The 27,323-nt window shown below is 46.2% G+C and overlaps 1 protein-coding gene across 1 annotated transcript in view; it reads right to left on the reverse strand.

Annotated features, from left to right (window-relative positions):
• The window catches only part of Sufu (SUFU negative regulator of hedgehog signaling), a 102,555-nt gene that overhangs the window by 73,040 nt on the left and 2,192 nt on the right, over window positions 1–27,323 (reverse strand). Inside the window, exons 4-5 of the mRNA XM_010626509.2 lie at window positions 23,177–23,311; window positions 1,383–1,519 (exon numbers count right to left, since the gene is read on the reverse strand). Of these exons, the coding sequence (XP_010624811.1) occupies window positions 1,383–1,519; window positions 23,177–23,311 (272 nt within the window). The remainder of the gene's footprint in view (window positions 1–1,382; window positions 1,520–23,176; window positions 23,312–27,323) is intronic.

Here is a 27,323-nt window from a genome sequence, read left to right on the forward strand (position 1 = left end):
CAAGATCAAGATCAACTTGAACTACACAGTGAAACCCTGTCTCAAAAAGAAAAACAAACAAACAAACAAAAACCCACTGTACCTAAAGAAGCTACCAGATCTGTGGTTTTCTAAATTCAGGCTCTACCACAAGCATAAAGATTCTGAGTCCAAGGTTTCCATGGGGTCCAAAATAAGTGTTTGCAACAAGGTCCATACGGCTTCAGGTGCAAGAGGCCCAAGGAACACACCCTGAGGGACACTGGCTTAAGATACTGCTCTGCATGTAGCTATGACAATTGGGGAGCAAAAAAGCTAGGAGAAAGAATTTCAGCCTTCATCTGAAGGCTATTTAGGAAGTGCTTCTAAGCAATTTGTTAGCCACACAGAAACATTCAGGAGACATAAGGCGTGAAGCAAATGTATGAAACTCAGCCTCTCATCCCACTGCAGATATAGGCAGTCTGAGCCCAGAGAGGGAGGCCAAGGTCTCCTGCACAAAGCCTCCATTCAGGGTCCCCATCAGCAGTCCCATGGGCAGCAAGGAGCAAAGGACAATCCTCTGGAGGGCATGTGAATCAGCTAAATCAAACAATACTTTTTTATTGAGACTAGGTCTCCCTAGGTAGCCCAGGCTGGCCTTAAACTTGTTAACAGCCCTTCTGCCTCAGCCTCTCAACTGCTGGGATTACAGGCGTGTGTACCAACACAGCTGGCCAAACACTTCTGAGTAGTCAGGCCCTGCCTTTACCCTGGGGGGCAGCAAATTCTAGTATTTCCTTCTCTTCCTCTACCCTACCCTCTACTGTTACCCAAGTCCAAGCCCAGATTAGCCTATGTGCCTGTAGCATCAGAAATAGAGGCAGGTCAGGTGTGGTGGTGCACACCTGTGATCCCAGTACTCAGAAGGCTAAGGCTGGAGGACTTCCCTGAGTTCAAGGCCACCCTGGGATATGTGGTGAGTTCAAAGCCAGCCTGTACTACAAAGCAAGACCCTGTAATTAAAAAAAAGAAGAAGAAGAAGAAGAAGAAGAAGAAGAAGAAGAAGAAGAAAGAAGGAAGAAGTAGGAGGAAGGAGGTGGAAGGAGAGAGGAGGGGGGGGAAGAAGAGGAGGAGGAGGGAAGAGGAAGAAGAAGAAGAAGAGGAGGAAGAGGAAGAGGAAGAAGAAGAAGAAGAAGAGGAGAGAAGAAACAGGGACAGCCAGACCACTGGGAATAGGAGAGCATAGTGACAAATCCCTCTGCCATGGCCCAGGTAGCTTTCCACCTAGAGAATACCAGGCAAAACAAGCCACCCTCACAGTCACAAGGGTACAGTACTCCCAGGAAAAAGACTGTGTAGACAGCAAAGTTCCCAAAGCCAACCAGGCTCCTGGCAATAGGAGCCAGCCCCTGGACTCTTACCTGACTGGAACACGTATCGGGCCAGGCCCTGCATTAGCTCTGCTGGCCATGTTGGTGGGGCGGACTCCCCAGTTTCTCTTTTCAGGCGAAAAGTCAACTCAAAGCCAAAACCACTAGGCCCATCTGTTCCCGTAAACCTGAAAGGAATAAAAAGCAAAAAGTTCAACTACCTTAGGAAAAAGATTGTCTGAGAGTCTTGTGAAAGCTCTTATTTTGTGTGGTGGCCTCAGCATGCAAACCCTCTACTTTGGAGTTTCCCAGGGTATGACCCCAAGGGGAAGAAGGGCCTGGGAAAGCCTGGGAAGAAAGCAGAACTCCTGCCTTGCTCTCTTCCTATCCACATGTCCACAGTCTCAGCCTGGCCCGCACTGAATTAGAAGTTCCAGGGTTTGTGATTCTAGAACATTCCTTTCTCTATGACTGAAGCCATCACAGAAAATCTTCCCAGGGCCAAGGATTTAACTCAGTGGTATTACCACCTACCTTGCAAGTGCAAGGTCCTGAGTTCAATCCCTGGTACCAAGAATAAGAAAATCTTCCTCATTACTCCTTCAAGACAATACTCAGCACCCACTTAGTTTGTGAGGCAGGCGATGGAACCACTGAGCTAAATCCCCGGCCCCACTTAAGTTTGCTAAGATCACATGTTATGAGAAGCCAAGAAGGCCAGATGCTCTGTGAGGATAAGACCCTTCCTCCACTCCACCCCAGAAGGGTACAGCCATCAGTCAAGATTGGAGAGATCATGAGGCAGGTTCTGAATATTGATAGCCCCATATTCTTCCAAAAGCCAACTTCCCACACACCCAAACGCATCAGCACTGCTCTCCACGACCACACGTAACTGGAAGAAACGCAGCTGCCTCCCTGCCTACCTCCAGGGCCCACAGTGAAGAGGATTATAGCTTCTGCAGCCCTAGCTCCTCACAGTGCCTATGAGACAGGCTGGGCGCCTTCCTCCCTATGTGCCAGGAACCCAACTCTCAGGAAAGACTGCAGTGGACTGCTGCCAGAGAGGGCAGGGGTGTGGACCAGAGCCAGGCCCTGGTCAGTGGGGTGCCACAGCTCCCCAGGTCAGGAAGGCATCCGGGCAGGACGTCCTGAGAGCTCCTGAGGCTTGCCAGCATGGGAAGGGTTAAGTTAAAATATCCTCATGATATAATTTCAGTAATTATCTTGTGCAAACATGAGCCACAGTGATCAAACACGTGTAAACTCTCCGGCATACAAATACAAACCATAAACTAAGATGACAGCCAACACCTCCTTGCTAGCCAAGCTCCCTAAAAGGTTACCAGAAGAGAGAGCTCCCAAGGGTTGCTTGTGCGGGGGCCTGGACCTCCTCATGGCATCTTTCCTCCATCATCGTCATCCCTGGAGAGTCAGCTGGGAGACTGGAGAAAGCGATACAAGGTCCTGACCTTGGCTTTGTGTCCCCAGGAGAAGGCAGACCTCCAGCGCTGTGCAGGCGAAGACCGCCTCCGAGATGCTAAGTTCGATCTCTTTCAAACTGAAAAGGATCCCTTAGAAATGATCAAGTTAAACCCAACTGTATTTTAAAGAAGTATCCAAAGCTTATATTTTCTCTGGTTATCTAGCAATGTGGGAATCAGATCCATGTGGAGGATATAAGTGTGAAATTCTGGAGATCTGGCTAGTAGAAGATGCTGGCAGTTTCCTTGCCGAGCTGCCCTGTTTGGGGTTACTGCAATCCCATGAGGCTGAGGGTAGAACTACACAAACTGAGGCTACAAACGCTGCCTTTGGTGAGGTTCCAGGTTTGCAAGGGATGTGAAAACGTGGGGGTGATGAAACATCAACGCCAAAATTCTACAAAAGGAGACCGGTCAATGGGGCAAAAGGAAGATTTCAAGCAATCACCAATTAGAAGCAGCTATGTAGAGCATATTAGACTATTATTCTAGGGCTTTCATCTTGGGCCAAGGAAAATACATGATTTCTAACCACAAAAACTTGAGAGAGAAACAGACTAAAAGGAGTATGTGCACTGTGGGCTGAACAGTAAGAGCCCTTAGGTGCAGAGAGAGGTTGCTGAGTCATTCACATCCACACAGCAGCACCTCACTAGCGAGGGCTGCGTGTACACACACACACACACACACACACACACACGGGTATGCACTCACACACATACACATGTGAACACCATCTTCTCCACACAGGGCTCTTTTGGGGCCAGCTCCGGGGTGGGCAGCCCAGCCCTCACTCGGCTGCCAGGAGGGACAGCCCGCCAGATGGTCTCCACCTGCATTTGATTACGGCCCATGGGCTCGCTGGACACAACCTCTGAAACATGAGCGAGGAACGGCCCAGCCTCAATACAAACACACAACCTGTGCCTGTGGAAAAGTCTCTGTTTCAAAGCAGGCTGCCCAGGCAATAGCCAAGTGACAAGGCTACTCCATCTTCAAAGTGTGCTGGAGGGGCTATGGATGTAGCTCAGCAGCACAGTGCCTGCCTGGCAAGTGTGGGGTCCTGAGTTCAATCTCCAGTACCAAAAAACAAACAAACAGTGCTGGAGGCCCGTCTGGTCTGGACACCCTCATTTGAGGGCTTCTTCTGCCACATCAGAAGGGAAGCCCCTCCACAGAGCACTGTTCGCTGTTTTCTAAGGAGGAGCTGTCACATGCTGCAGAAGGGGATCTGGGTCAGAGGGAGTCATTTCTCAAGACAAAGGCTGTGAAAATATTGGCTGGTGGTAAATGAGGCCAGCGGAATTTCTTTACAGAGGAATTTTTAAGAGTAAGTTACAGATTTTTCCTCATCCAGCAGGAAGGAAGGGGTCTGCCTGGCTGTGGGATGGAGGAGGTAGCTCCACACCATTTCCACTCCAGATCCCTGGATCTTGCCTTCTCAGGGACCTGGGAGGGGCTGGCTTTGTCCCAGCGGTTTGGCTGTATCAGCCTCACAGCGACCAGACCCACATCCTAGACACAGATGCCCAGCCCCGGAACCTGCCTATGGTCCCTCCTGGAGTATGGCACTAAGGAGGGACCCATGAACCTCCAAGAGGCAAAAATAACTGCTAATTTCAGGCAGGAGGTGAACAGTAACCCAGGAGAGACTTTCTAGAGGGAATCCGTAGCTGGTGACACACAAAAAAGCCTACCAAGGCCAAGGATGTAGCTCAGTGGTGCCGCTGCCTGCTTTACAAGTGCAAGATCACGAGTTTGATCCCCAGTACCAAAAAAAAAAAAAAAATCCTACCAAAAAGCTGGCAGTTACTGCTCAACATCACAGTCGGCAGGGAAATGCTAATGAAACCTTCAGTGAGCTACCACTCCACACTCTCCAGGATGGCTAAAAACAACGCTGGCAATAACAAGTGCAGGCAGGGAGAAGAAATCGGAACACTCATGCAGTGCTGGTTAGCATGGAAAACACTGGTGCTGCTTTGGAAAACTGTTTCGTGGTTCCTCAAAATGGTTACACAGGGCCCGGGATGTAGCTCAGTGGCGTGGTACTTGCCTGGCAAGTCAGAGGTCCTGAGTTCAATCACCTGTGTGTGTGTGTGTGTGTGTGTGTGTGTGTGTGGCCATATGACCCAGGAGCTGAACTCCTCCTGTACACCCAAAAGAACTGTTCATAAAAGCCAAAATTCATGATAGCCAAAAACTGGAAGCAACCTAAATGCCCATCAACTGCAGAATGAATGAACAAAGTAAGACACAATTTACAATAAAGGAAGAAAGGAAGGAAAAGACAAGAAAAAAAAGTGAAAATAGAAGGAAAAATGGAAACAAAGTTTTTGTACATAGGGAAGGGAGGGGTGTAAGACGGGAATGGGATAAAATAAAATTTATTTTTAAAAAATGTTTCTAAAATAATTTACAATAAAATATTTGGCAATAAAAAGAAATGGTGGGGCCAGGGATTTAGCTCAGTGGTTCCACCGCTTGCCTGGGAAGCACAAGGTCCAAGCTTGATCCCTGGTATCAAACAAACACACACAGAGAAAGAAAAGAAAAATGAAATGGCACAGTGGTAACTGCTGCAACACAGACAAACCTTGAAAACATGAGGCCTTTTTATGAAATGTCAACAGCAGACAAATCCACACAGACAGAAAGTAATCAGGAGCTCAGAGGCTGGCATAAGGAGGCAGGGGAGAGCAATTTGCTTGCGGGGCCAGAATTTGTTTTTGAGGTGATAGAAATGGTCTAGAATTAGACAGTAGTGATGGTTGCACAGCCTTGTAAACATATTAAAAATCACTGAATTGTATACTTTAATAGGGTAAATTTCACGGGATATGAATTTAAAAAAAGAAAGCAAGCTGGCACCACCTAAATGCTGGAGGAGGCAGAACCTGAGAAGGCCCTGTTATCAGAGGAAGTCAAAGCTCCATGCCTGGTGCCCCCTTAAGACCTTCCAGTGGGGCAAGGTGTGGAGACGGGGGTCAGTGAGGCTGATGATCCTGAACCTGTGCAGGCCTAGGCTCAGGAGTGGGTCTCACTGTACAGTCCAGGCTGGCCTTGAAAGCACAGTAATCTTCCTGCCTCAGCCTAAGTACTGGGATTGTGAGTGTGCACCACCATACCCAGCTGTGTCTTAGTATTTAACAGAACAGTTTTCTATTTTGCTTTTTTGGTACTAGAGATTGAACCTAGAGGCCCTGGCCTTAAGCGTGCTGAGCATGTGTTCTATTGCTGAGCTATACAGCCAAAGTTCCAGCCAAAAAATTTTTAAAGTTTTAAAAAAGAAAAAGTTGTTTAACCAGAAAATAGATGAGTCAAAAAGGTTTTTAAAGTCAAAGCTTATAAAGTAATTGCTTGGCGTGGTAGTGCACATCTGTAATCCCAGCACTTGGGAAGCTGAGGCAGGAGGATTTCAGTGAGTTCAAGGCCAAGGCCAGCCTGGGCTACATACTGAGATCCTGTCTCAAAAAGAAGAAAAGAAAAGAAAAATTTATTTATAAAGTAAAAATAATACACATGGAGAGAGAAATTGGAGAAACAATCCCTTTCACAAAAGTATCAAAAAAAATGAACTATCTAGGAATCAATCTAATGAAGGAAGTAAAAGACCTCTACATTGAAAACTACAGTATTCTGAAAAAGGTATCAGAAAATGGAAAGACATCCCTTATTCTTGGGTAGGAAGAACCAGTATAGTAAAAATGGCCATACTTCCAAAATGTTATACAGATTCAATCAATCCCAATCAAAATCTCACAGAATTAGAAAAAACAATCCAAAAATTCATTTGGAACCAAAAGAGAGCTAGAATAGCAAAGACAGTTCTGGGCAACAAAGGCAAAGCAGGGGGCATCACAAACCTGGCTTTAAATTATACTGCAAAGCTATGGTGATTAAAACAGCATGTTACAGGCAAAGAACAGACTCAAGGATCAATGGAACAGACTAGAGGATGCAGAAACAACTCCAGACACACTCAGCCACCTTACTTTTGACAAAGGAGCCAAATACCTTTACTGGACAAAAGATCGCCTCTTTAATAAAGGTGCTAGAAAAACTGACATTCCATATGCCACAGACTGAAACTAGACCCATATCTTTCACCATGCACTAACCTAAAATTTGAAATGGATCAAAGAACCAAATATTAAAACAGAAACACTAAATCTGCTGGAAGACAAAATAGGTAGAAGCTTGAGGACATAGGAGTAGGCAAAGACATCATGAACAAAACCCAGACCGCATGGGAAATACTACAAAGAATCAACAACTGGGATCTCATCTTGTTAAAAAGCTTTTGGGCAGCAAGAGAAACCACCAACACAGTGAAGAGACAATGCACAGAGTGCGAACGTTTTTTTTTACCAACTATTCAGATAAAGGACTATTATCTAAACTATACAAAGAGGGCCAGGGCTTTAGCTCAGTGGTTCCGCTGCCTGCCTTGCAAGCGCAGGTCCAAGTTTGATCGCTGGTACCAAAAGGAAAAAAAGAAAAGAAATAAAATAAAATATATAAAGAACTCAAAAAATTCAGACCCCCTCCAAATTTAAGGACCCAATACAAAAATGGGCATCTGAAATAGACACTTCTCAGATGAAGAAGTAGAAACAGCAAATAAGTACATCAAAAAAATGTTCAACATCACTGGTTATTTGTGAAATGCAAATCAAAACAACACTGAAACTCCATGTCACCCCAGAATGAATGGCAATTAAGAAAACAACCAATAACTAATGCTTGCGGTTGTGGTTGCTGGGTGGGGTAGCGCGCACTTAGAATCCTGCAACAAGACCCTGTCTCAAAAAAACAAAAACATAAAGGTCTATTCAGGCAAAATGGTACACAGCTGTAATTCTAGCTACTTGGAAAATTGAGACAGAAGGATCACAAGTTCAAGGCCAGCCTGAGCAATTCAGCAATACTCTGCCTCCAAAAACAAAATTTTTCACTATGCAGTTCAGGCTGGCCTTGAACTCACTGTGTAACCCAGGCTGGCCTGACTCTCAGTGATCTTCCTGCCTCAGTCTCCCAAGTGCTGGGATTACAGGTGTGTGCCACCAACCTGGCCAGAAAAAAATAATAATAATTTTAAGGGTCAAGGATGTAGCTCAGTGGTAGAGTATCCCTGGGTTTAACCCCAGTACTGCAGAAAAAACAAAACTCACAAAAATCATAGTATCTCCTTGAATTAGTTAATACATGATACACACAAAACCCATAAAACAGTACCTGGGACACAGCAGGTGGCATTTAAACACCAGCTATTTATTATTCAAAGTATAGTAGCCAGTTCTGAGTATTCATCCTAAGGAAATAATCTGGATTTGGAAAATCCCTTGGCACAAACATATTCAGTAGTATTTATAAAGGTAACGTTTAGAAAGCATTTAAATGATCTGCCAACAGGAGAACTGTATAACCCTGATGTGGCATGTGGTAGGACAAGACTGGCAGGAAACATTCAGCTGTAAACTCTCGCTGCCTCAGCCTGGTGAGGAGGAATAGGAAGCTTACATCTGGCTGGCTCTAGAGTCTGTCCCAAACTCTAGGGTAAAAATGAAAATGCCTGATTATCACATGGTCATGACATGAACCCTTGTGCACTGCTGGGGGCTCTCCAAAAAATTAAACATATACTTACCAAATGATCTGGCAATTCCACTTCAAGATACATACTCAAAAGATTAAAAGCAGAACTATAAACAGATACCTGTATGCCCAACATCACAGCAGCATTATTCAAAACAGCCAAAGGTAGAACCAACCTGAGAGCTTACCGATGGATGAGTGGGTGAAAAAGCGCAGACAGAAAGCGTTATTCAGCCCTAACAGAGGACATTCTAAGACAGGTGTAGCGGCACATGCCTGTGACCCCAGGAGAGGCTGAGACAGGAGCATCGCCACGAGTTGGGAGGCCACGCTGAACCACACAGGGAGTTCAAGGCCAACCTGAATTACACAGTTGGACCCTGTCTCAAAAAGGAGGACACAAAACAAGGACATTCTGACACTTACAACATGGGTGAGCACTGAAGACATTACGCTAAGAGAAAAAACAGATACAAGAAAGTCAAAGACTATACAATTCCACTTACATGAGGTACCTAGATTATCAAGAGAAAGAGAGAAAATATAACCGCGGTTTCCATGGACTAAGGGAGGTGGGAATGGGTGAGGGGTTGTTACTATTTAATAGGTATAGAATTTTGCTTTAGGAAGATAAAACATTTCCAAAAAAGGAAGGTGGTAATGGTTCCACACCAATGTGAATGTCCACTGAACTGCAGACCTAAAAATGGTTAGGGTGATAAACTGTGTATTATGTACATTTTACCACAAATGGTCATGAAAAAAACAGAAGTTGATACAATGTACTTTAAAAGACTCACAGGCTGGCACAGAGGTGCAGACCCAAGGTCCCAGCTCTCCAGGAGGCTGAGGTGGAGGCCAGGGTGGATAAAGTCCGAGAAGAAGGCCCAGCAAAACCTAAGGCCAGTTCAAGGCTGAGGTCTGAGGCTAGGCACAGTGACAAGCTGCCCCGGTGTTCAGTTGGGCAGGGAGGAGGGCAGGCTCCAGCAGTCTCAGATCTACCTTGGGGCCCTCCAGGGGTCCCAGGTAGCCTCAAGGTAGAAAGAATGTAGCACAGAGCAGCCAAGGAGCCCAGGGAAGCAGGCGGAGCTGAGGCCAACCCCACCCAGCACCTTCTGGCTGACCATGTGTCCACCTGCAGTGAAGACAACTGACCCGAGGGCTGGCACGGTACCGGCACAGAAGCCCCACTCGCTGTGCTTCTCCCCGGTGCTCATTAGGAGGGGCCCCCGCATATCACTTCTTCCCAAAGCACCCTCAGGCAAGCTCTGGCTCCCAACTCTGGGCTTCCGTGGTCCAGCCCTTGGGGAGCTGCCTCACTCTTGGGTTCACCCAGTTTCCTGGGCCTAGGTTCTTCCCAGAGCCCTAGAACAGGTCTGAGACTCTTCCTGACTACCACACACTCTGATGGCAGGCATGACAGTGGAACAAACACTTGCAGTGAGGATGTTTTCACAATCACAGAGACTCGATTAATGGAAATGGTGCTTGGTGACAACTCAAGTATGATACTAGGTAGTACAACTTAAGTGTTTTTGAAATATGTTCATAATGTAATTAATATTCTGACAGGAATAAGATCTTTTCAGCCAGGTATAATGGCGCACAGCTGCAATCCCAGCAATCCAGCAGCTGAGGCAGGAGGATCACCACAAGTCCAAGTCCAGCCTGGGCTATACAGTGAGTTCAAAGACAGCCTGAACTACATAATGAGACTTAGTCTTTTAAAACAAACAAACAAAAACAATTTAAAGATTTTTAAAAAACTGCAGTTGTATTAAGTCATTTTGTGTAATAAAAAAAGAGAAGGTGAAAGAGGAGGAGGAAGAAAAGAAAAAACACACCAGCCTAGAGGCGGGGGTGTGGCTTGGTGGAGCATTGTCTAGCATGCGTAAGATCCACAGCACCACCAAAAGAAAAAATATCAACTGGGACTGTGCAAACAGTGGGAGCCAGGAGTGGGATAAATCTGTTCCAGCAGCCAGCCACCTCTGCTGTTGAATTTCACCTGAGCTTCGCGTGCTTTCTTTCCGCTACACCCACCCAACCAGATCTGCTGAACATATGTATTGTGGTTTGTATGCAGACATCCCCTAAAGCCTAAGGCGCTCACTGGTAGGATCAGGGAGGGAAGTGGATCCAGTAATACACATCAGTGCATTAGTCCACTTCTGAGTTCACAGGTAACTGATCTGGGAGGGGAAGCCTGGGGCGCTGGGGGTGGGGGGAGTGTCTGCTGGAGATATGGTCTGGAAGGGTCCCGCCTCCTCTGTTTCCCACCATGCCAAAAGCTATTTTTCTTCTGCAGTGCCCCTCTGCCATACCGCTCTGTCTCAGAGCTGGCCAACTATGAACTGAAACAGCCATAAACTATGAGCCAAAATAAATTACTCACTCTTTCCTTAAGTTGTGGATATCGGGTATTTTGTCCCAGCAATTTTAATTTTAAGAAATTAAAAGACAGCCATGTGCTGCATTCAAGTAACTTTCCTGAGACTCCTTGAGGGATAAGGACTATATTCCCACAACCCTTCTCAAATTAAATATAGTACCTCCCAAGGCCCAGGGATTTAGCTCAGTGGTTCTGCTGCCTGCCTCGCAAGCGCAAGGACCTGAGTTTGATCCCCGGTACCAAAAAAAAAAAGAAGGAAAATAGTACCTTCCCAGGACTGAGTCCGCTGAGAATCCAGCTGAACAGACTCTTCTGACTCCCAACTCTTGGGCAGCTTAACTCTACTCCAGACATGCAGTGAGTGAAGAGCTTGCCAGCCTGAGACAATGAATCAAGAAAAGGGCACAGCAGAGGCAGCCGCCCCTTCCAAGGAGTGTGATGGAAACTCTGCTGTATCTTCTCACCTCTACTCCCAGCCACCTCCAAAGAACCAGGGGGTCAGCTCCAGGGGGACCCCAAGACTGTTTGGGATCTACAGGAACTCTGATAGCACCCACTTTGGGCTTTGGCTTAAAGCAAGATCTTTACAGAGTCTATAAATTAAGAAAGCACGCTGTGCCAGTGGTGGGAGTGTTCCAGACTGACACGGAGAGTGAGTGTCCCACACTCAGGTGTGCAGCCCGAGGCCCAATCGCAGTCTCACCTGCCCACAGGCCTTCGTCCACCCCATCCTCCAGGACTCTGGAAAGCCAGCTGCCCCAGGAGGGAGAGACATCTGCAACAGCATATGGGACAAATCTTTCCACATCTCAATTCCCCAGGGGCAAGGGTTGCACGTCTGTGTATTCTGTACATCACGGCACAGCTAAGCAGTGCTGTGATAACATTCCCAATGCCTCCCAAAGAGCTAATTGAGCCCAGGCACTGACAACAACCAAGATAAGCGAGTATTAAAGAGCAACAAGCCTTCTTCTTAGTCACTATCAAGGCCAGATTTGAATACCTTAGTGCCATTTCCATTGACGCTGTTTCCTTTTTTTTTTTTTTTTTTTCTTTTTTTAGTACCAGGGCTCAAATTTGGGTCCTTGTGCTTGTGAAGCAGGCGCCAGAACCACTGAGCTACATTTCCAGCCCCCTTTTTAGTTTTTTGAGCAGTTTATTTATCTGTTTTTTTGGAGACAGGATCTCACTGTGTAGTTCAGGCTGGCCTCTAACTCACTGTGTTGCCCAGGCTGGCCTCAAGTTCACAGCGAACCTCCGGCCTCAGCCTCCCAAGTTCTAAGAGTACAGGCGTTCGCCATCATACCTGGCTCAAATGGTTTCCTTTTTTTCCCTGGTACTGGGGTTGAACTCAGGAACTTGCACTTGTGAGGCAGGCACACTGCCACTGAACTAAATCCCTGGCCCATCTCCTTTTCAAAAAAGCAGAACCATGTTCAAGTCAGTGGCACACACCAGTAATCCCATCAATCTAGAAGGCAGAAAGATGGCATGTTCAAGCCCAGCTTGGGAAATTCAGCAAGATCCTGTCTCTTAAAAAAAATTTTTTAAAGGCTGGGGATGCAGCTCAATGTGAAGGAATTTGGTTCAATCCCCACTACCCCCTACTCACACACAAACTCAAAAGTAGGGCATTACTCAGCTGGGCTCCCCTGCCCAAATCTAGTGAAGCCCCACCACTGGAAGAGATCCCCAAACCCCATTCTTGCTCTCACATCAACCCTTTGCTGCCCACATCAGTTAACGTCACCTTCTTTATGTCCCTTCATATTCTTGCCACCCTGTCCTCTTCCTCCTACCTCACTGGCCTTCCTTCTCTTCCCAGAACACCTCAAGGTCCCTCCTGCCTCGGGGCCTTTGCCTGAGCTGGCTTCAGTGCTGGCATCTCTATGCAGCTGGGTGACGGCCCCTGAGGGCAACTCCTTGGAGCAATAGGACCAGTTCCCTGGAGCTGCGCGATGCTTACAGAGGCTTAGCCCCAAGCTTCCTGGGGAGCCACTGTGAACGATGCAAGCACCTTCTTTACCCACCTCCATCCCTACTTTGCCTGGGTACCCTCCAATGCTGCAGCCCTGCTTTACTTTCAACACAGCACCTGTGTCCAGCACCTCAGACTTAAAACTGTAACTATTTCTCACATGTGTTACTTATTTATCATAAAAGGCCAACGCTGCAATTAAACCTGAGCACTGCGGTTTTACTTTAGAAAAAACAACTCATACATTAACATCTTTTGTCTTAGGACTCTGACCACGTGTAAGTAAAGCTATGATTTGTTTCAAGGACCTAGGTACTAACTGGGAAGTGGCTAAATAACAGTCAGAGGCACTGCTGTGAGAAGTCAAGGAGGGAAAAATGGATGTAGCTGAAGTAGCATGGCCAAGGGGTAGGGGCTACCTTCCCAAGCAAATGCGCTGGTTTCAGAATCTACAAACACTAATAGCAGTGGCAAGTTAAACTTAGAAATTAACCGGGTAGCAGAAAAGCCCTGGAAGATGTCAGTCCCAAAGTGGGAAATTCATATAAGGCAGATCTACAAACACTTGGGACAACATCAGTCACTATGAATGGTTTATAGAAATCAGCATCAGCCAGGCGTGGTGTCACATGCCTGTAATCCCAGCACTCTGGAAGCTGAGGCAGGAAGATCACCAAGAGTTCAATGCCAGCCCGGGCTACATAGGGAGACCATGTCTTGAAAAGAAAAAAGAAAAGAGGAAAGGAAAGGAAAGGAAAAGAAAAGGGTGGGGGGCAGACTGACAATTTCATCAGTTGTAACAAATGTATCACACTGGGGCTGGGGATTTAGCTCAGGGGCACCAGGCCTGGCTCATAAGCACAAGGTGATCCATTACTGGTACCAACTAACCACCACCAACAAAACAAAAAACCAAAAAACAAATGTACAACAACAACAACAAACCAAAAAACAAATGTACCACACTAATAATAATAACACAAGATGTTAATAACAGGGGAAACTAAAACAGAGGAGACAGGAAGTTATATGTTATATGAGAATTCCAATTCCCTTTTTCTTTTGTTTTGTCCTTTTTTTTGGTCTGTTGCTGGTTGTGGTGGCCCATGCCAGTAATCCCAGCACTCGGGAGACTGAGGCAGGAGGATCGCTGTGAATTCGAGACCAGCTTGGGCTACACAGTGAGTTGCAGGTCAGTCTCAACTACATAGTGAGACCCTGTCTCAAAACAAACACGGGCCGGGGATTTAGCTTAGCGGTTCGGTGGCATGCTTCGCAAGCGCAAGGACCCGAGTTCGATCTCCAGTACCAAAAAAAAAAAAAATTGTCTGTTTATTACAAATAAATCATTAAAAGAATTACAATATTTTTTTAAATGACTATCTGCACTGATAAAAGAGCAGAGGACAACTCAGCCTCCTAGGGTGCTGGGATTACAGGCATGTACCACTATGTTTAGCCTCCTCTGCTCTTTTATCAGAGGACAACTTAGTGAGATCCTGTCTCAAAATGAAGAAAAAAATATGGCTGGGAATGTAGCTCTGTGCCAAGGCCTTGAGTTTAATCCTGGCACTGTAAAATAAACAAACAAAAAACAGGACAAAAAATTCCCTCCTGGAAGGCATTATGCCTTTACGTCAGAAAAGAATCTTCCCAGACCAGCACTGCAAACACCTAAGAGCTAGATGGTTGTGAGGTGCCCACAGGCTGGGCAAGCTCCTCTATCTACACCCAGCCCCACAGAGGACAACCAGCTACCCACCAAGTCATGCTCAGGACTGCAATACTGACCACCCTCAGATCACACAGTGAGCATGGCTACATGAACTCAGTATCCACGCCAGCAACACCACCTTCACGCTTGCAAACAGCTGCAGACTTTCCTGGTAACTTCTTAAGAAATGGCTACAGTGAGGCTGCAGAACTCTGGACCTGAGCAACGACTGTCACCTACTGGCCAGTGGAACGTCCTGCCATCACCCAGCAGGACTCTTCCTTCTCTGCAAAGTTGCTTCCACATCCAGCCCATTTCCTGGGTAACTGTTCAGTTGGGATCAACCATTAATCCAAGACAGCTCTGAACTTTGGTACATAACTGGAGAATGTTCTGTGCTCACTCTGCAGGGCAGCGGAAGGTGAGGGGATGCTCCTCAGTGTAAACCACCTGGGTTCATTCCCTGCTCTTCAAGACCGAGGGCTTAGTTCTTAACATCTCAGGACCTCAGTTTCCCTCTTTATAAAACAAAGAGAATAAATCTCAGTCCTTCTGAGGATTAAATGAGTTGTATAAAGCGCTTACAATAATACCTTACACAAACCCAGCGTGGTGGTGCAAGCCTACGATCCTAGCATTCAGGGGGCTGAGGCAGGACTGTAATGAGTTCAAGGCCAGTTTGCAATACATAGTGAGTTCAAGGCCAGTCTGAACTACACACCAAGACCCTGTCTGAAAAACAACAACAAAAAAAAGAAAAATAGTACCTTACACAAAGCAAGGGCTGTGTTTGCTGTTCTTACTACATGTTCTAAGTCTCCTGAAACCCTGAAGACTCAGGGTACAGGAGACAGCCTCAGGAGCACAGGGGATGGGCAAAGCCAAAAGCTGCTCCCAGACCCAGTCCTCACTGTCTCTTTCTCGGGACTCTGCCATCTCATTCCATACAAACGTTAGGTTGCTAAGCCTCATCTGTCACTGCCCCAACCCCTAAACGCAGCATCTTGCTGAATGTTCTGGCTTACAAAGTTTGTTGGTGGGTGCTGTACAACCCCTACTCCCACGTCTGAGAGCTTGGCAGACAGGTCAGTGAGCTAGGAAGTCCTACGGAAGGGTAAGGAGTTCATTCCCACACTCAGGGTTCAGAGATGACTAGATCGCCCCATCACACAGTGGAAAGAGAAACAAAATGTAGCAGCACTCAATACCTGAAAGAGAAATGTAGCAGACCTGGACAACTCAGAGGCAGAATGCAGGATGGCATTTAGGAGTCAGGCCAGAGACCAGGGTTGGGGCTACTGAATGAGAGTGCTGGACAAAGGAGATGCTAGTAAACAGAGCCAGAACATGGCAGGTGAGGAGGCCACCGTTCAATATAGAAAAAGCCAGCTTCTAGAAGACGGGACCCCAGAAAAGTGGGCTGACAGGAAACAATCCTGGGAGTGGTCATGTACACCCATAAAGGCTTCCAGGTCTCTTCAAAAAGAAATCTCCTTGGCACCACTCTGGCTGAGCTGGCTAGAGAACTCTCAACTCTCGTTAGTGCTGAGGGACTCTGAATGGAGAATGAAATCTCTACCCTAAGAAGGAAGACAGTAGTACGCACTACAGTGAAATGCTTTATAATGGGTAAGCCCAAATACACACTCAGATCTGCTGGGAGTCCCATGTCAGGTCTTTCTGTGGATTCAGAGAAAAAGGAATTCTCCTTAACATTTAAACATCCAGAGATCCAGGGCCTGAAACCTAACCAGAGTGGCAGCTTCAGCTTCAGGGAAAGCTCAAGGTCCCCAAGTGGGCCCCCTCTTCCCTGGGTAAAAACCAAGGGCCCCCACCCTTCCCAGGTAGCCCAGATCTGTGCCCTTAGCAGAGAAGTCTACCAATCACACAGTCATCCTGAAACTACACACCTCTGAGAGGACAGAAGAGGCCCAAACGGCTTCAGGCCAACCTGCTCTCCACTGCTCTGGGCAGGCCCTGAGCTGCCATCTGCAGGTGGCCTAGCAAGGCAATCAGAGGGCGCTTCAGGAGAAACGGAGGAACATGCAGCCCAAACAGGCTAAGCTCCAAGACAGTTATGTGTGGAAGGCCATGATTTCTGTTGGAAACCCCAGGGGATGGAAAAGCGTGTTAAAAAGTTCCTTGCAGGGCCAGGGATTTAGCTCAGTGGTTCTGCCATCTGCCTTGCAAGCTCAAGGACCGGAGTTCAATCCCCAGTACCAAAAAACAAAAAACAACAACAAAAAAAGTTCCTGCAAACCAGGCTTTGAGGAAAGAAAATTAGCATTTCTCAACTGTAGGAAACTGAGGCCACACTAAACAATAAGTGGAAAAGTTAATCTGTGTCCAGGGTTTTAATAAATAACTCATGTGGTGCACAGCCCAACAAAGAACATAAAGGGAAAAGTAGGCTCTCCACCCGCCATGTGGAGGCAGCCACAGGAAGCAGCAGCAGCAGTTCCAGCCCCGGAGGGGCCAGAACAACTCCAGACTCAACTGGACACACCATCACCAGGTCAGCCCTAGTAAAGTAGGGCCTAGGTCCCCCATGCAGAGAGGTGGACTTCAGCAGAGCTGAGACACTGAGGCCAGCTTTACACAGATCTATCTTTGGCCAGCCTGACCTGCACAGCAGATTCCCATCAGGGAAGTCTGCTGAGTTCACAAGCACAGTCTCCAACCAGTCAGCCTCACCAGCCCCAGTCAGGCCACTGCAGTTTCTGTCCAGTCAGAGCTGCTGGCAGTACCAGGGGCAGCCAGAATTTCTCAGGAAGGGCACTGAAGCCAACTCTTCCACAGCCCCAGAGATGCCCCATCCACAGCTGCCTGGCCACAGCAGAAAAGGCCACAGCTGTAGGTTTTGACAAGCACATGGCAGCCAAGGCTCAGTTTTCCCTCACTTCCAAGATCAAGGACAGACAGGGTGGTCTCTCCCCTGAAGTCAGCTGAGGGTAGCCTCCAGCTTCCTAGAAAAGCACCCTCCCACCCCCTGTGGCTGCCCTGCACTGGAACCTGCACCATCTTGCCAATTTCAGGAATTCTCTTCAGAACCTTTGATCCGCTCCTTTCAACAGGAGTTGAAAGCAGAAGGGTGGTTACCAAGGCCACGGAGAATAGTGTGTGTGTGTGTGTGTGTGTGTGTGTGTGTGTGTGTCAGAGGAGAGGTTCATCGGCACGAACTAATTTACAGTTCCACAGGAGCAAAAAGTTCTGGTGTGGCCAGGTATGGCAGCAGGGACCTATCATCCAGCTACTCAAGAGCTAAGGCAGGATGATCACAAGTTTGAGTACAGCCTGGGAGCTTAGTGAGACCCTACCTCGGAATAAAAACAAAAAGGGCTGGGGAAGCAGCTTAGCACTAAAGTGCTAGCATGCACAAGGCTATCCCAGTGCCACAAAAATAAACAAACAAATTAAGTTTTGGTATACTATTGCTGTAGAATTGTACTTTTTTTGGTGGCACTAGGGATTGAACCCAAGGCCTTTGCACTGAGCTACATCTCTAGCCACCCACCCCCTCTTCCTTCTTCTGGAGGAAAGAGTCATGCTAAATTGCTAAATTGTCCTGGCTGAGCTTGAATTTGTAATCCTCCTGCCTCAACATCCCGAGTGCTGGGACTACAGGAATGCAGTACCATGCCTGGTTGACTGTATACTTCAAATAGCTAGAAGAAAGAATTTTGAATTTTGAATATTTTCACCATAAAGAAATAGGCCGGGGATGTAGCTCAGCGGTGCCGTCACCTGCCTCGTAAGTACAAGGTCCCGAGTTCTCTCCCCAGGACATTAAAAAAAAAAAAAAAAAAAAAAAAAAAAAAAAATAAAAAAAAAAAAAAAAAAGAAAAGAAAAAAAAATAGTAAGCACATTATACAATGTATACATGTATTGAAACATCACATGCATATCCCATTAATACATACCATCTTTTAATATATCAGTTAAAAAATAAATTTACAGGGCTTCTGGGGGTAGTATAGCTAAGTAGTAGACCAGTATATTCCTATAATATGAAAGAAAGGTACAGGGCAGGGATTTAGCTCAGTGGCGCTGTGCCTGCCTCACAGGTGTAAGGTCCTGAGTTGGATCCCTAGTATGGGCGGGGGGAGAACTGGGTACAGTTCCAGTACACACGCATAAAAAAAAAATTACAATTCACAGCACCTAAATAAATAATTTAATTTGTGATTCAAACAAATGCTCTCCTGCCCTGTTTCCTTCAGTGACTGTGCAGAGGGGAAGAACTGGGACAACCCAGGGCTCATCCAAGCAGTCTGCTCTTTACCCCTCACCCTCTTAAGGTGATCAGGGTAGGGCTCCTCACCTGCCCTGAGCAAGAAGAAATGCAGGGACCTCTTCACTTTCAGCTGTGCCTACATCAACAAGCTGTGAGGAACAACCACTATGCTACTAAGAGGAAACACACAGTGGGCATGTAACAAATGCAATGCACTGATTAAAATGAAAAGGAGACAGCACTGCAACTGACCATGGGTTTTCAGGTCACCAAACTGGCTGCTAATTTACTACTAGCTGTACAGCAGCTTCTCTGGGCTGCTGTGTCTACTGGCAAAAGGTAGCACTATAAGTCCTCATGTCATAGATCTCCTATGGATATAACATGATAACTAACATTGTAAATATCAAGAACTTAGGACTAACCTGGATGACAGTAAAAAGTGAAAAAGGTATGCTCAGGCCAGGGATTTAGCTCAGTGGTTCCACAGCCTGCTTCGCAAGCACAAGGTCCCCAGTTCCATCCCAGGTACCAAAAACAAAGAAAATGGTTTGCTCATGTTATTTATTATCTTAAAGAAAAGCACCACCAGTGCACTCCCCTCTCCCCAGTCACAAGGGACAGTGCAGAGCAGAGGAGCACCAAACACATCAGGCGACCCTCCTGCTACTGCCCTCACTGCCCTCCCCTTGCATTTGGCAAGCAGCTCCACTTTCCCAGTCTCTTCCAGCCTTTTGGCTAAGATCAAGTGTAAAGAGGACAGAACAGATCACTATTTTTTAAGTGAGGAATTTGTGTGACAATAAATAAAACTGACTCATACTACAAAAAGTCCCCTTTTGACTCTCTCAATTTTTCTGACCATGTGAATGGGAAGTGCCATAAGATGTCAGCACATCTTTTTAGCACCTCTCTCAGACTTGCTAATCTCTAGAATAAAGAGAAATTGGGAGGGGAAAAAAAAGGGAAATTGGGCTTAGAAGCTTCTGTGGTAGGCCACAGAATATAAGATTTAATAATGTTGGTTTGTATTATATTTATTTCTGTAATTACCTTAAATTATGGCAAGTGATACTGATTTTCAGAGATAGTAGCAATTCAACTTTTTAAAATATACTTGTGGGAGGGGCTGTGGATTTAGCTCAGTGGTTCCACTGCCTGCCCCGCAAGCACAAAGTCTCAAGTTCGATCCCCAATACCAAAAAAAATTAAAAAACAAAAATATGCTTGTGGGCCGGGGATTTAGTTCAGTAGTTCTGCCACCTGCCTCACAAGACAAAGCCCCGAGTTCAATCCCCGGTACCAAAAAAAATAAAAGAAAAAATATGATGAGGAGAGAGCCTAAACTGAGGCCTCACTCTTGTCCTAAACGACACATCAATACCACATAGTTAGCATGTGAAAGTGGTACACACGGCTGCGGAAGGTGTCAAGGAAAACAGTAGGGAAGGTCCCATTTGAAATTCAAAGGTTGCTCCCACTAAAACAGAGCTTTCTCTGTACCCTCATCATGCTATTTGGGGCCATGGGCCCAAACTTGATAAGTAAGTACACAGGAAGTATCCATAAGCCACACAGGGGATAGTCTTTTAATTAGAATAAATCTGCCAACAGAGAGATATGGGCTAGCTGCTCTGCTCTCTGCAGGTTCTTACTAAAATATAAACTGAAGTCCAGCATGGTCCCTCACCCCCACATCTATTTGCTCTTCCACCTCTATTAAAAAAGCTGTAGGGCAGGCTCCTCATTCAGGCAAGATTACGTCTCTGTTCCCAAAGCCTTTCGCTGACACTGCACGGATCTATCTCAAAGCTGCACACAGGGCCAGATACTGCACTCAAAAACACGCCAGTGAGGAGATTTGGCCCAAGCCTGCAGGCTTAACAGAAGAGGAAAGGCTGGATTAGGCCTGTCTCGGGGACTGGTGCAGTCCAAGGCTCTGACAGCCTGATTCAGTTCCCGCTCTTTAAAAGCCTAGATGTGAAACTGAGTGATTCCCAGAACTCCTCAGGAGCCTCTTCCACCACCATTAAGATGGTGATACAAGAGCAGGGCCAGGAGCCAGGGGGGCTGGGGCTGCCCAGGGCTTTGCATGGGAATCCCAAGCCCAGATGCCCCTGCCTCTCCCAGGCCCAGACATGAGGTGCCTTGTACTGTGGGGGGCCGGGCCTGGTGAGTGGGGCATGGGGCAGTGCCCAGAGCACAGCACAGAGCAGACATTCCATAGACTGACTGTATTTGAGAGTGTTTATAATAAATTGTGCGAGATTTTAAAAATTCGACTGATAAAAGTGCACTTTTTGGGGGTGGGGGGAGATGCTTTAAAAGTAATAAAAAACTGACAAAAGAAAAAAAAAAGATGGCAATACAAGAGAACCTGCTAATACTGCAATGCACTGAATGCAGGAATGTGGAAGACAGTAAGAACTAAAATAAGGGGGGAAAGGCTATTGTTATCTTTTTGTTGTTGTTGAATCAGGGTTCAAACTCAGGACGCTGCTTGCCAGGCAGGCGCAGGGCCACTGAGCTATCATCTTTTTCATTGTATCATCTCCAGAATCTGCCTGTTGAGGAAAGAGAGAACCCTCCTACTCTTTCAACCAAGTAGTCACCAAGATACAAAAAAGATGGTACAAACCAGCACTTGGGAAGCTGAGGCAAGAGGATTGCTGTGAGTTCAAGCCCAGCCTAAGCTATAAAGTGAGTTCAACACCAGCCTGGACTGCCTAGCCAGACCCTGTCTCCAAAAAAATATATAAATTTTTAATAATAGTGTAATAGGAAGCAAAAAAGAAAAAAAAAAAAAGAGAGAGAATGACAACAGAAATAAAATCAGCTCTTGTATAACTATGCTAATGAAGAAAAAAAAATACTACATTTACATCAAAGAAAAGAACCCCTCCCTCAAGAGTACAAGTGAAATGGTCTTGTGGTGGAGGCACACATTTGTCATTACAACTCTAAGGAGGCTGAGGCATGAGGATTGCAAGTTCTGAGCTAACCTGGGCAACTCAGTGAGACCCCCCCCATCCCTAAAAAATAAAAAGGGCTGGAGGTGTAGGTCAGTGGTAAAGCACTTGCCTACAATGTGTGAGGTTCTAGGTTCACTACTCAATAGTGCAGGAAAAAATAAATATGAAAAAATGGTTTTAAAACTGTAAATAATAGTTTATTATGATACAACTGTTTAGGAGGAATAGGGCAGTCACTAAAATAGCATGGACTCTGATGCCAGACTGCCTACACTGAAATGCTGGCTCTGTCACCTCCAAGCAGTTAAGTTAAGCAAGACATAGAACTCTTTGAGTCTTGGTATCTTCAGGTGCACAGGAACTGAATATTTGTGTGAAAATTAAATTTGGCTAGCATCCTAGCATGGTCAGCTCTACAAAAACAAAAACATCTCCTTGGTCAGGTATGGTGGTACATACTTGTAATCCCAGCACTCTAGGAGTCAGACAGGAGGAGCCTAAGTTCAAGCTCAGCCTGGAAAACTTAGGGATATAGCAAGACCTTGTCTCAAAACAATAAATTAATTAATTAATGAATAATAATAAATACATTTTTTAAAATGGGGCTGGGGTTGTAGCTCAATGTAAAGGTCCTGGGTTCAATCCCCAGTACAAAAAGAAAGAAAAAATAGAAAAGATAAAGCAACTACAGTAAGATGTGAATGACAGAATCTGGGCTATGGGAATATGAGTGTTGTAAATTTTTTTTTTTGGAGACACAATCTCTTGTGTAGTTCAGGCTGGCCTTGACCTCACAATGTACCTTAGACTGGCCTCAAGCTCATGGCAATTCTCCTGTGTCAGCCTCCCAAGTGCTGGGATTACAGGCATGTGCCAACACATCGGCTGTAAATATTTTCAACTTTGCTTTGTTGTTGTTGTTGGGTTTTTTTTTTTTTTTTTTTGGTTTTTTGAGACAGTGTCTAACTATGTAGTTAGACTGACCTGGAACTCACTATGCAGCTCAGGCTAGTCTCGAACTCACAGTGATCCTTCTGCCTCAGCCTCCCAAGTGCTGGGATTACAGGTGTGTGCCACCATTCCCGGCTCAATTTTGCTTTGTTTAAAATATATATATAAGATACAATAAAATAGATGCAAAAAAAAAAAAAAGAAAGAAAAAGAAAATAGATGCATCAGCTCAAGTTCTGGGTCTGTTCTCTAGCCCAAACTTCAGAGCAAGCTTGAAAAAACTGATGGTTTTGGAACTCTTGCTCATCATCAACCCCTTCCTATAAGAGAGGAGCAATGCTTGACCTGGACCACCTCAGCACAAGTAGATAGATACCAGCAGAACGCATAGGCCCAGAGGGTCCACCTGAAAGGTGTCAACCTCAGAGGATGGGCATTATTGCCCCTGCTCAGGAAAACCTCAGAAATAAGGCTCAAGGCCAAAAACAGGTACATGGAGGGCAGAAAAGTGAGACACTCACTCATGGACTCTGCTGTCACCATAGAGATCACTCAGGCCAAAGCTGATGTAGTGCCAGTGCTCAGGGATGTTGGCTGAAGGGCTCCCCACATTCCTGTACATGCTAACATAGTCCAAAGGGTCTGGGCCGCCCAACCTGAAAAAGACAAAATACAGGACCGTCAGTTTAAGCATGGAAACCAGAAAATGTCACACTAAGGAACCCTAGTTTACAAGTCTTAGGCCTCATCCTGGAGGAACCTGACATGAAAGATAACTAAAGGGAGGCTATACGTGTGTGGGGACGAGACCCAGGGAAGGAAGCAGATGATAACGACCAGTCCCACAGGCACAAGACGCTCCCACAGGCAGGACCTCTTTTAGAAATAGAGCAGACTCAGGGGTTGCCCTTACTGCTTTCTTCTGTTTTAAATGACCAATCCCAAGTGGGACTGGCAGGAATGAAGTCTTCTACAGTGCCTGTAAATGTGCCAAATTTCAAGGCAAGAGATGTACCAGTCAATCATCCAGCCTCTGCTGAAGGAGCGTCCACAGCACCCCAGTGGTACTACGCCTGGAAGCAGAAGCTCTGTTCCACTCCTGCTTCTTAGACAGCTAATTCCTGAAAGACTATACTGTGCCCTATGTTACCTACAGTTTATTCTAACCAAACATAAAGTCTTCAGTCAGTGAAGACCCTGTCTTCATGGACCAAAGATGACCTTTCATCACTGCAAGTGACAAAGGCCAAATCTAGGCTAGCTCAGCTGTGCCCACAGAACTGCAGCAGAATCCAGGCCGAGCCCTGCGACAGCCTCCCTCCAGAAGACCCTGGAGATTGCTGCTTCAAAGGAAGAACTGGGACATTAGATGACTTGGGGTCGCTGAGGACTGCATTAAATTTCCTCCCCAAATCCAACAGAAGAGTGGTGGAAAAGATTCAAGCATCAAAGCATCAGATCATCCTGAAGATTCAGTATCATAACTAATGCTTTTGGGGGGCTGGGGATTTAGCTCAGTGGTGCCACCACCTGCCTTGTAAGCACAAAGTCCTGAGTTCAATACCTGGTACCAAAAAAAAAAAAACAAAAAAAATCTGTTGGGCTGGGTATGCAGCTGAGCAGTGCAGAGCCTGCCTAGACAGCTTGAGGCCCTGAGTTCAATCCCTGGCACCAAAAAAGAAAAAAGAAGAAAACATCCTGCTGTTCTTCAAATGGAGAGGGAAACCTAGTACATTTTAAAAAACAGACTCAAAGGAAACCATCAGCAAAAAGAAATCTGCATTCAGCCCAACACTGCATTTGTGTGAGCCACCTCAGATATCTAACCTTTCAAGAGACTGCAAAAACTTTGCCTAAGGGCTGAAATGTAGCTCAGTGACAGGGCACTTTGCCCAAGGCCCAGGGTTCAATACTGGGGTTGGGGGTGCGGCTGGGACAAATGGAGTGTACTCTGCTAGCAGACAGTTTGCTAAAGGGAACCCAATAACCAAATAAAACACGTGCTACAGGAGACCCTCACAAGTGTACCAGCACATGCAATCAAAACACTATTTAAAACCAGTGGGTGTTGGGTGTGGTTGGCCATGCCTATAGTCCCAGCACTCAGGAAGCTGAGGCAGGAGAATCATCAGAAATTCAAGGGTAGCCTCAGCTACATAGGGAGACCTTGTCCAAAAAAATCTAAATAAATCATTACATACATATATACATGCACACATACATACATACCAGTAGGTCAATCTGGGGATATAGCTCAGTGCTAGAGCACTTGCCTGGTATGTTCAAGGTCCTGGGTTCAACTCCCAACACCACACACACACAGAACCAAATCAGTATGCCTAGTTTCATCTTCTCTGCCAGAATATTGTTTGCTTTTGTAGAAATCTTTATTCTCTGCTGGGAAATGCTAAGTTATAGAATTTTTAAGAAAGTTGCTACAAATAGCTTAGAATCTCAAACGCGTTAGGGAAAGGGACAAATTTCCATGTCTGCCCTTAACTGATTTCACCAAATCATTTGACTAATTCCACAACCAGCTGAATTTAGAGAAATTTGTAGAAGGAAGTAGGAAAGAAAAGGGTAAAGATCCCTGGGAGAATCCGCTGTAGTTGCAGAACCACAGAACAGATAGGAGGACTACTGGCCTCGCATCTGCCCCAGTTTCCTGCTCAAATCCCCATCCTGCCCAGCCTACAGTCTGGGTCCATCCAACAACAAGCAGTAAAACTCTGCTCACCATTCCTGTTCTACCTGTCATACATTCACTTAGCTCTTCTTCTGACCAACTCTTCCAGGAGGAGGGGTGCTTATCAAGAGTCGGGGAATGTGCCCAAGCTCAAAAGAGTGTTTTGCTCTACTGCTTAGACCCAGAGGAGTATGGCAAACAATCATACTTTACACTTAGAAAAAGATGATACCCAAGAGTCCAGAGCACACCTCACCTTAATTCCTTGGACACCTGACTTCTCTACACGGGACAGGTTCAGGGCTGGAGTAGACCCAGAGTACAGGTTCTGCCTCTCTAACTTGATCAGGCTCATTATAGTATCACTTTCAGAAAAATGTTCCTGGCTAGCCAGGAACCACCACCCAAAGAGCCACCCCACCATAGCAAAAGGAATTCCAAGCCAGACCCAGGAAGTCACCTTGATATGATTAAAGAGGCTGGTGGCATCCTACATGTGGGGATATGAGTGAATTTCAGTATCTCAATTTTGCAAACCCCTCCATATTAGAACCAGGCACTGAGCTGTTCTCTCAGATTTTCCTCTATCTAGGCAGAACTGCTAATTTCACAAAGTGCTATATAATTCTCCTTACCTCATGTAACGCTGACCCATCTGTGAAGAAACGGCCTGTCTAAAAAGCTTGCAGCAAGAAAACTACTATGACCATCCTGAGCCCTTTGCATAATGCTCAGATACCTTTTACATGCAACTCTATCCTGGATGGCCGCTTGGGTGATACAAAAACAAATGCCCGATTCTGTGCAGGGACTCATCACATTCAAATGATACCTGAACAAACAGCATAGCAGACAGCCCCTCTTTTCTCAAAGGTCAAGTTAATCACAACATGGTTAAATCCACAGGTGCCATTAGAACAGGTGATTAAGCTAGTAAGAGCTGCTTTCCACTCAAAAGTGCTCTTCAAAAACTCCTTTGTATCAAAGAACAGTCAGCCTGCCAGAAAGGACTGCAGACAGAGGAAGCTGCTTCCCTTGGACCCCTTGAGGAACGAGCAGCTGGCCCCCCAGGCCCTTTGTACCTTCCCACTGACATAGGAGCAGGCCTCAACCCAGCACAACCTGTTGACTGCCGTTTCCAGAGTCAGTAGGAGGCTGTCACAGCAGAGAAAGAGTCCTAAAGAAAGGTCATCAACAAAGTCATCACTTCCCCCTTCAGTCTTTCAGGGTCCTGAAGGGGACCACCTAATACAGCACCTTCATGAAAGTAGTTCTGGACAGATTTAGCCAATTCTTCAGTCTATCTTTGGTAGAAAATAGACCATAAACATGCTGTATTCCATGATCCCTATAACACCTGTTTTGCCTGAAGGGTAAAGGAAGAAACAGGTTGTAAAAAGGAATGGGAGGGATGGGGATTTGGCTCAGTGGTTCCACTGCCTGCCTCGCCAATGCAAGTTCGATCCCCAGTAAGGGGGGGGGATGGGAAACTAGAAAAGTCCATTCCTACCTGCCAAGGGCAGCCCATCTTTAACAGCAACTTGGGGTTACGCGGGGCTTCCCAGAGAAAATGCTGTCTAAATTCTGAAGCTGTGGACAAAAAGTTCCTCTTAAAGTCTCAGGCACTTCTTTTCTCCCTGCCTAGGGCCCGGGTCTCCATCATTTACTTCCCACTCAAAGTTGGAAACTCTCGTCCTCCTTTATCCTGAGCTAAGCCCAAGGCTCTCCCTGCCATGTTCTAGACTCCCGTCCTAAAGCAAAGCAGCTGCGAAGCCAAAAGGAAGCTCTGCAGAGAGGACTGTGCAGAGTAAGCAAAAAGTTTATCAGGGAGACTTGTCCGTCAAACTTCAAAAGCAAAGGCTTTGCGGGGATGCACTTCGGAGCTCGCCTTGAAGGTATCAAAGGAGCCTCCTTCCCCGTCTCTTCACAGACACAGCGCCCTCCTCCTACTCCCTCCAACGCGCGGGCGAGCCTAGGGCCCC

Source organism: Fukomys damarensis, unplaced genomic scaffold (genome assembly GCF_012274545.1).
Source record: "Fukomys damarensis isolate Sample0158 unplaced genomic scaffold, DMR_v1.0_HiC HiC_scaffold_8, whole genome shotgun sequence".
NCBI lineage: Eukaryota > Metazoa > Chordata > Mammalia > Rodentia > Bathyergidae > Fukomys > Fukomys damarensis.